Here is a 10,556-nt window from a genome sequence, read left to right as displayed (position 1 = left end):
GGGGTGAAAAACAAAAAACGAATTTTTGGTCAGATGTAGAGTTTCGAGTTTATCTCTTAACCTAAAAGTAATTTCGTTGAACCTTTTGGACATGATGTAGTAGACATCTTGATAGTTATCCACATAAAATTTCAGAATTTTTAGAGTTGTAAAAGTATTTTTTTGATATTTTACAAAACAGAGAAACGTTTCTGAAAAATTCTGACGAGCAGAAATTTGTTGTTAACTAAAGTAGTTCTTATGGGGTAACCATGAGTTTTTTGATATGGTGATTCAAAGGAAGTTTGTATATCTAGTTTTTATCTTCAAAACTCATATTTTATTTTCCTATTCGGAACTAAGGTTTGTGAGATGTGGTGTATTAGGTGATTGGGAAATTACCGTGTCTGTGGTCAGAGTATAAACGGAGATTATGACATGAAATTGAAAAGGGACATGGATACTAGGCGCATGTGGATGAACACAATTCTTCCAAAGATGACAAAGGCAAGAACATCAAACACAACTCTAAGCGTAGTCTTCATAAGAAAGCTATGTTTCGTAAAACTGAATCCGACATTACTTTAATTAAGGGTGATTGTTATGTTTGTAAAATTCCTGGCCACATGGCAGTAAATTGTAGACAACATAAAAACCTTGATAAGTACAAAGTTAATGTTAATTTAGTTGAAACAAACTAGAACGTGTTCAGTGGCATGATGTCGGAAGTTATTTTAATAACCAATGTGAGAGACCAGTAGGTGGACTCTGGAGCCACCAGGGAATGTTTGTTAAAACAGAGACCTGCATGTTCACCTCCTATCAGAGGATATGGGATGTCGAGAAACTCTTTATGAGTAAGTCATCTGCGACAGAGGTTGTGTAAAAGGAAAAGGTCGAGCAAAAGCTCATAGCTGTAATATTCTCACATTGAATGAAGTTTTCATGTTCCGAGCATATGCAAGAATCTTGTATCTTGTTCTACTGTAGATGGTAAAAGATTTAAGATGTTAATTGAATCTGGAAGCGAATATAGTTGATTTTTTAAGCAAGAGTTATAGGACTTTGGGTCCATATTAGCTTAACGGAGAAACTGATGAAGCAAACATAGTTGTTTCTTGTACTTTCTTTGTGTGATTGAATGTTTTGCGTGGTAGACTTGGAACCGCAAACTTATAAGTCAATGCTTAAACTGGCCAGCATAGACTGCGTAACCAAATTTACTTTGGATTTTGAGCACAAAAGTGAAATTTGTGTAGAATCAAAATATGCTATAAAACCTTTTAGCACAAATTTTCAGAGTAATTCTAATCCCTTAGAATTAGTTCAGTTAGGCCTAGTTGACATGAGTTCACCCAAAACCAATGTGGTAAAAGATAGTTTATAACTTTCGTAGATGATTGTACGAGGTACTATCTTGTATACTTGCTTAGGGATAAGGATGATACTTTAGTCTGAGCCCTAGACTTGTAAAGAAGCCTTGACATCTACTGAAACCCCATTCTGGTAAGAAGCTTCATTTAGTGCAATGGACTCAGTCCGTCGGAACCAGACTTGGGAGCTTACAAGTTTACCTCCATGGAGTAAGACCATGGGATGTAAATGAATCTTTAAGAGGAAACGTTAGGTAGATGGAACCGTGGAAAAATATTAGGCTAAGTTGGTAGCTAAAGGCTATAAACTAAAAGAAGGTGTAGATTTCCTTGATTCTTATTCACTTGTGACAAGAATTACTTTTGTTGAGATGTTAATTGATATTGCTGCCATAAACAACTTGGAGATACATCAGATGGATGTTAAGACAGCTTTACTAAAACCGTGAATTAGATAAAGAAATTTACATAGACCAACCTGAGGACTTTGTAGTGAAAGGTTATGAAGAAAAAGTTTTTAAGTTGAACAAATCTTTGTATGGTTTTCAAATAAGCACGTAAACAGTGACATGGAAAAATTGATCTGGTGATAATGTGTAGTGGATTTAAGTTAATTAATCTGACAAGTATATTTACAAGTAACTTGTTAAGAATGCCTGTGTGATTGTATGTTTATATGTTGATGATATGCTTTTACTTGATACAAACATAGATGTGATTAATTACACTAAAAACATGCACTGAATGAGAACGTTGACTTGAAAGACTTAGGCCCTTTTGATGTAATCTTAGGGATGAGGATTAGAAGATAATCAAACTTTTATAGTCGTAGTCATTCTCATTATGTTGAATTTGTGCTTATGAGATACATCAGTATGATTGTAAGCCTGCGTGTACTCCATACGATTCTTCTTGTAGACTCGACAAAAATAAGGGTAATGGAGTATCTTAACTTGAATACTCAAGAGTTATAGGGTGTCTGATGAATTTAATGAACTGTACGTAAGAGTCCAGACATTGCCTATATTGTGAGTAAGTTAAGTAGATATACTTATAGTCCAGAGCAAGAGCATTTGGAGCACTTAGTAGAGTATTATGGTACCTAAAATACTCTATTACCTTTTGTTTGATTTTTGAAAGGTATGTTGTTGTCCTTGAGGGACTTTGTGATGCAAAATGGATAGTTGACTCAGAGGAGTCTAAGTCTACGAGTGGATATGTTTTCACTCTAGTATGAGGGTTTATTTTTGGAAGATATACAAACATACTTATATTGCTCAATTCATTATGAAATCTGAGAGTATTGCGTTAGATAAAGCACGAGAGGGGGTCGAGTGCCTAAGATGCTTTTTAGAAGACATTCCTCTCTGGCATAGGCCTGTGCCATCTATATCTATACATTGTGTTAGCCAAGCTATAATAGCTAAAACTAAAAGTAACTAATCTCAATTGGCGATATTTCCATTGATTGGATAAAGTCCAAGGAGAATATCGCACAACCTTTGACGACAGGTTTGTACAAAGATATTGTTAAAAATGTATCGAGGGGGATGAGGCTTAAGCTCATAAATTAAACTTGCCATGAAGGATACTCAACCTTGCTGACTGGATATCCCAAGATCAAGGTTTCGAATGAAACAACTAATTTGTGGTGGGAAAAGTAAACACTATCAGAGAATTTCATTCTCTGTCCCTTCCCTATGGTGTAGACATGATAGTGTGACTGCATGTGAAGGATGACTTTTAAGAATTCTTAATGAGTTATATAGTTTCAGTTTAAAGACTGAAGTGGGGTGTAGCAGTAACACTCTTTATGGAAACTCACCTATCTGAATGAGTAAGTGGGGCCGCTTCCTATGAGAATATGAGCTTTGATTCTCTAGAGCATTCTGATAAACAAGATATGCCCAGGGCCAAATTGGACAAAACGGCACGAGCTTGGCAGCAACCTTGGAGATATCATCCGTGGTTGTTATCGCGAATTACATCAAACGCTAGGAGTTCAAGACATAGTTCACTGTCTCTAGCAAGTAATTCCGGTAATAACTCACTAAGTAAAGGTTCAAGACCTCATGAACACCTCTGCCTAAAATGATATTTCCTGCATTTTTTATGTGATTTTCGTTTTGATGGTTTTGGTATTACTGGAACTTAGGACCTAAGGGTTCACCAGTTCATGCCTTTTCACTTTGATGAAAGGAAGTTTTAGTCTCACTTGTGAGAAACTAAAGATGAAAGCTCTCTATACTATATGATTTTTGCAATCCATAGTATGACCCAGTGGTCAACACACTGTTGTATGAGGGAGATGACGTTGGAATGGCTAGTATGACGTCAACATGCTTGATCTGTCTGTCTGTTCAGTCAGATTGGGTTGTTTATTTGCCAAGATCTATCTGTGTTTTCGTGTTTTACTGAGTTTTCATTCATGTGGGGCATTGTTGGAAAACAATTAATAAAATATGATTTTTAAAGTTTTAATAAAAATTATAATTTATTGTTTTTTTTTGTGAATGAAAAAACTTATTTAAACCCACACCGTGGAGTTTCCACTTTTTATTTGTTTTAAGAGACTATATAAGCTTTTTAGTCCCACATCGGGGAGTTCATTTTTTTAAGTTGTATTATTCCATTATATAAAGAAATTCACTATTTTTGTAAAATCTATGGGAAAGGGGTTGCTCTATATTTTAGAGGGACCCCCAAGGAAAAATATTTTATATTGGTTTCTTATGCGTTCGCGATTTTCCTTAAGGGTTTTTTCGGAATTGCCAAGCTCAAGTTGAGCATCTACTACATATGCTAGTAGTAGGTGTAGTAGGGTGTTTTATCCTGAAGATATCCGTCCTGTGAGGATTATAGCATCACTCTTGAGTGTAGCCGGGCACTAATGTCTTAAGGGCAACGTGTTGAACACGTGACTCACTTTGTTTTTCCAAAATTTTGCCTTGCTCCTGTTGCGGAGATCTGGAGAGCTCGTTCGTTTCATCAAATAGATCACTTCCATTATAAAGGAATTAAGTATCAATAACTTTTGCTTATTTGATTTTTCCTTGTTTTTGATTATTGCACCCAACAAAAATGCCATTACATTTGGCAGTGATTAAAGGTCATATCGATATTGTTAAGGAATTTGTTAACGTTCAACCGGATTTGACTCGGTTACTTACGAGTCATGGTGAAACAATATTACATCTTTGTGTGAAATATAATCAGTTTGAAGCTTTTAAAATTGTAGAGGATGAGGAGCTTCTAAAGAGTAAAGACTATGAAGGAAATAGTGTGTTGCACCTTGCTGTTGCTTTGAGACACCTCCAGGTACATATGAATACCAGTCTCTTGAGAACCCTGTGAGTAGCACAGTGGATGTCTCATCGTCTCTCCATAGGGGAGACCTGGGATCAAGTCCTAGTGTACGCACTAGCGTACTAACTACAGTAGCAGTAGGGGTTAAAGGGGATGGGGCAGTGGGGCCGGCGTCAGAAAAAAAAAAAACCAGTCTTTTGTGTTGCTTACTTCTTAATCAACTTGATTTAAGTTGTTTGTTATTTTCTAAATCAATAAAGATTAGGGATATTTAGATTTTGGGTCTCAGCTTTGTGACCAGCTTTGAGTTTGGGTTTGGAGAAAATTTTAATTAGAGTTTGGGTCCTGGACCATAGTTGACCGTCTTGACCGTTAACAAAATAATTTTAATAAAAATAAAAATAATATCTTCATCTTGTTCTTCATTTATTGTTCACAGATTCTTATTTTCATTATTACACGCTCGTCTTTATACCATCATCACCAACATCAATTAGCAATACCATCATCACCATTCAATTAGACCCATCAATTACTGTTGATGTAGAAGAGATTTCTTTCCGGACTTTCTTCATACATTTGTTGGGCGCACACTGGTGTTGGGAGAGATGAGCTTGCTCTAATCTTCTGACCTTTGTTATATCTCATTTCTTACAGAGAAATCAAAATTCGACAACCACCCAAAGGTAATAATCAATCACCATCACCAATCAATTATATTGCCAAATTAAAGCCAAGCTAGGGAAATGGAAGTATTTTAAGATTCCTTGGATTTAAGCTAGTGACAGAACATTACCTTGCATAATCTGCTTACAAGAAATCACCAGGCATTTTCATTACAGTATATATATGTTAATTTCAAAACTAATGAGTTAGTAGTGGTGTCGTGGTAAGTTGAAAATGAGTTAGTAGTGGTGTGGTGGTAAGTTGAAGAAGATGGAAAAAATAGGGGTAATGGTGGTTCTGGCGTTGATAGAAGATGAAGAGGAAGAAAATGGCGAAGTTGGTAAATAAATTAAAATCTGAATGTCAAATGGTCTTTTCGATACTTAACCAACTTATTTTAACTGTCAAGACGGTCAACTATGGTCCAGGACCCAAACTCTAATTAAAATTTTCTCCAGACCCAAACTCAAAGCTGGTCACAAAGCTGAGATCCAAAATCTAAATATCCCTAAAGATTATCTAAGGTTTTAAAAAACTTTTGAATCCAGATAGATGTACCCAATACCTCCAAGTCAACTATATGACCCTTGTGAGACCTCCGTTAGATATCAAAAAAAACTAAAATAGAAAAACTAATGATTTGATTTGTCATTCAAACAGTGGCAGACACCGTCAGATACAGATCCCGAGTCAGATTCAGAAAATCACTTTTGATGGCGTGTTTGGACAGTGGGAAGGGAATCAATTTTCCTAAAAAGATGGAATCTTAAATCCACCGTCTTTTGGGTTTTAAATTCTCTTACATTTTGAGAATCTTAATTCTAACCGCCCTCTATTCCTATTTACCAATAGCATATTCCATGGTGTTTCCTAAATAAATGCAAATTCTATTTCTAAGTGATTTCTACTTGCTTTTGCAGATGATAAACTATTTGGTAGAGAGTAATAAAGTTGAGGTAAATACCCTGAATGGAAATGGTTTCACAGCTTTAGATGTCATTCTACAATGTCCAGCTCAATCAGGAGACCTGCTAATAGGTGAGTCGACTCTTCGCAGTTTCGGAGCTATAAGATCTACCACTACCTTGCTGCCCTCCACAATAATAGCTACATCCTCAAACCAAATTGAACCCGTTATGATCGGCTCACAAACAATCCTTAGCAGACCACTGAATGAAAAGAAAATAAAGAAGAAAGTTATTATGAAAAAAATGAATGCAAGTGAGGAAGAAGATGATGATGATGATTTTGAAAACAATCTTGACTTAAGACGCGATGCAAACTCATTAATGGTGGTGGCTGTACTGATAGCCACCATGACGTTTGAAGCTGGATTAAACCCACCTGGTGGAGATTGTGTTAAACTAATCAATACTGCTAGTTCTAATTGCACAATCAACAATTCATTCTTCAACAGGAGTACAACTTTTGAATCCCAGATCTTTAATGGCACCGAGATAGGTAATTTTATAAAGCTGCCAGGATTCAGCTATTATGTTTTTGAGTTGGTCGACACGATAGGATTTTTATCATCGTTGAGTGTCATAGTTCTGATTATATGTGGATTTCCATTCAAGCAAAGTTGTCTCAAGTGGACATTAATGGTTGTTATGATGATAGCAATGGCATCCGTAGCTTTGTTATTCATGTTTTGGATGTACGCGACTAACCCCAACCATTATGTTATCCAGAGCTTCCCTGCTTTTTGGTTCCTATTAATTGTTTTGCTTGCAGTATGGCAATTATTTAGTTTTGTGATATGGTTGTTCAAGAAATTTGAAAGAGTGGCTTGTAAGAGACCTAGAGTACATTAAGAGAACAGAATGATCTTCAATACGGGTGAATTTATATGGTTACTGAATCATGGTAGTATATGTATGCATATGGATTATAAGATATGTAATGAACTCTATCAAGTTGTATGTGTAAGTATTTGTGTTTTCTTTGTTCTTTTTGTTTGTCCAACATTTCAATATTTATATTTTCAGTTTCGTTACTGTTAGGGAGTTTAAGACATAAAATTGCTAAAGCATACTATAAGTCTTAAATAAAGCATTTGTAAATATGATTGAATGAATACCATATTTCAAAACTATAACCCATCTTTGAAGTTTGCAATAACCAACTCGTCGTCCCTTTACTTTTGCAACAGCAATATTCACCCTTTTATCTCATATTGTTTGAGCTTTTGAGCTTCAGCTTTCTCCAACATTTCAATATATCTACCATGATTATCGATTTTAGTTTAGTTCAGATGCTTTTTACTATTTTCCTTTTTAATTTCCTTCGACCATCATTTAAATTATAGGAACCTAAGTAATTTGTGTTAACACATCAAAGTTATCTGAGAAACAATAATTCTGTGATTGCACATCCACGCACTAAAGCAAATTGCATTACTAGTATCATGGGAAATGACTTCGGTTTTGGAATGGATTATGATTTATTGTTGAAGACCTTGCCCGGTGCGGGTTTTGGAAGCAGGGAAGTTCCATGTGCAAAATTGAAGCTCGTGATAAAAGGAGAACAAGACTACATGAGCACAAGATTTCATTTTTGCAAAAGAGAGGGCCATACTTACATTCACTAACATGGAATACCAGTGCACCCCTACTGACTATATCCTCGGTGAACACGTACTATTGGGTCTAGCTAATGTACCTCACCAAGTACAGCATCATTGATTCATTGTTGTATGTAGCAAGTTCCGTTGCTGGTAGTCATTCGGTTCATCATCAAGTTACCGTACCCATCAGGTAACTCTAGTTTAGTTTTGATTTATTGATTTGGATAATGAAGATGAAAACTACTTTTAAAAGAGTCAAACCGATAAAATTTGAAACAGTGAAATGGTTTATTTGATCGTGGTCAAGAAACTTTCGGATTTTCTTTTTGATGAAATATTACCCGACAACACTACTACTCTGTTGTCTATATGGACCAATCTAGAAGAGCCTCAATTGAAGTCAATTAGTATTTCCTTCCCCCAATTTTATAATAGCTCCTTGAAACAAAGATTATTATTTTTTTGCCAAAGACTCTGTATCTCTTGATTCCTATCATTTCAATTGTCTCAAACATTTAAATATTTGCATATATGGATATTGATTTCAGTTACATTTAGATGCTCTTTTCTCTCATCCTTCTCCTTTGATTTCTACCTTCACTTACATAATAGGAACCCATAACCTAAGTAGTCTGTCCTAACACATCAAAGTTAAATGATAACTATGTGATTTCCAGCCTAATACCAACAGTGCGCTACTAAGAAAAATGAAAACTATGAATCGACATATGAATTGACTTAGGTCAAAGCCACGTGTTGTTCATACAAGCGTACAGCAAAACTAGAAGGAACAGAGTTCCAATTTAGTAGAAGGTCCACAGACTATTTTGTATGACTATGTTCGCCGTTGCTGCAACATTCACAGACATTTCTAAGATAATTTTTCTTTTTTTTTGCACCAATGGCTTTGGACTTGTGGATCATTGTGTAGTCTTGAGTGTTATTGAATACCCCTAAATACTTTTAAGTTCAAAAGCATTTTTTCCGTTATGGATTATCATTGTGCATGGTTTCAGAACCATTGACCATAATACATACTCTTTTATGTAATTTCAAGGCGGACATTTTACATTCTTACATGGATTCCTAATAAGAATTTCATCTATACTGAAATAGTGTTTGCTTGAATCTCAAGCTATCTTAGCTTGAATTCAAAGTTACATAAATTCTTGGAAATTCATAAATAGAGAGACTCTTGCAATGTGATTTCTTAATCGGTGGCAATCCTGTGTCCTAGTTGCAAAGCTAGAGTAGCCCTTTATAACCTAGGTTCTTCGTAGAACTGTATTCTAGGTCACGACTTTACTTCGGGATTCGTGAAGCTCAATCGGACTATATTTGACCTGATAGTTCTTGTATTCGGATCTTGTTCTACTGGCAATTGAAGTTCACGAACTTTAAATCAAGAACAAGATAGATACAAATCACAAAGTTATTTTCGTGTCAGAATTTGTGATTCCTCAACATAAATATCTAAACTCTTATTTTATTTGTTTAGATTGTTCTTGGGAGGTGGTTAGTTGTCCAGTCTTCTCAGCTAACTAAGTGAAAGTGTTCCGGATTCGTGAAGTTTGCTGGACTTTGTCTACTGCAAATAGATTTCCAAACCTAGAATGAAACATATCAAAAAAATAAATCAAATAGGTTTGTCTGTTTGAAGCAGATAAGTATCAAAGTTTCATCTTAGGTTGCAACTCTTAGGTTGTAAAGGACGTCGGCTAAGGGAATCAAGTGCGTAGAATCTTGCGAGGTTCAAGAAACGTAAAGAAAAAAACTTCAGCTAAATAGCCTGAATGATTAATTCGGTCTCAACTACATTCCATTCTGAAGTCTCATAGTAAGCTATAATGGTTGTGGCGGTTTAATACAGTGCGGTTCTTAAATATAGACGAAGTCTCGGGGTTTTATTGTAGGCGAAGTTTTCTTCTTTAACAAAATTTTAGGTGTCTTGTGTTTTTCCTTTCCTGCATTGTATTGTTTACCTTTATAATAGGAATAAAACAAGTAGTACCTAATCAATCTGGATATGTTAAGTCCTTATTATTTGAGATAGAAGACAAAACTGGTTCTTGTTCAATTCATATCTTAAACGATAGATTGCAAGCTCATACTTGTTAGAATTCGGATCCTTTTAATTTGGAGACGACTAGATTGATCTTGGATATTGATTTTTGAGATTGTCCAAGTACTTAGTTCACACATTATTTGGTGCATGCATATTGACTATGGAATAGAAAGAGAAAAATTATATACACTCTTCTTCAATGATCTTTACTTTGATCTACTTGTGGTTGTATTAGGTTTTGTCCATATAGGTTCATGAACGAAAAAGTTTGTGATGTACTTTGTACCATGTCCTTTTCAATACCGACTCAACTGATTGTCTGTTAAAAAAATGTTAGCGTCTGTAGTCTGCGTTGATTTATCAATGAATGCCATTCCGACGGTTTTACCAAATCTTTAGTATAAAAATACCAACAGTTTGCATTGCCGATTCAATTTATAACAAAATACATTTATATAGGGGACTTCTAGTATTTCCCAAAATATTTATTCTTAAAGAGACATTAAGATACTCTTTTTGATAATATAATATCTTGCGACAGTATTTTTGTACTATTTTTACAAATCAAATCGGAAAAACCTGAAATGGCCACTCCTGGCCC

The 10,556-nt window shown here is 35.2% G+C and overlaps 1 protein-coding gene across 1 annotated transcript; it reads left to right on the top strand.

Moving 5' to 3' along the window:
• Nucleotides 1-4,433: 4,433 nt before the first annotated feature.
• Nucleotides 4,434-7,138, top strand: LOC113271957 (ankyrin repeat-containing protein ITN1-like). The gene is made up of 2 exons (XM_026521879.1): nucleotides 4,434-4,670; nucleotides 6,245-7,138. The coding sequence occupies exons 1-2, from the start codon at nucleotides 4,434-4,436 to the stop codon at nucleotides 7,136-7,138; spliced, it is 1,131 nt and encodes a 376-aa protein (XP_026377664.1).
• The last annotated feature ends 3,418 nt before the right edge of the window (nucleotides 7,139-10,556 follow it).

This window comes from Papaver somniferum, chromosome 4, assembly GCF_003573695.1.
Source record: "Papaver somniferum cultivar HN1 chromosome 4, ASM357369v1, whole genome shotgun sequence".
Taxonomy (NCBI): Eukaryota; Viridiplantae; Streptophyta; class Magnoliopsida; order Ranunculales; family Papaveraceae; genus Papaver; species Papaver somniferum.
This window is presented reverse-complemented; position numbering and strand designations above follow the sequence as displayed.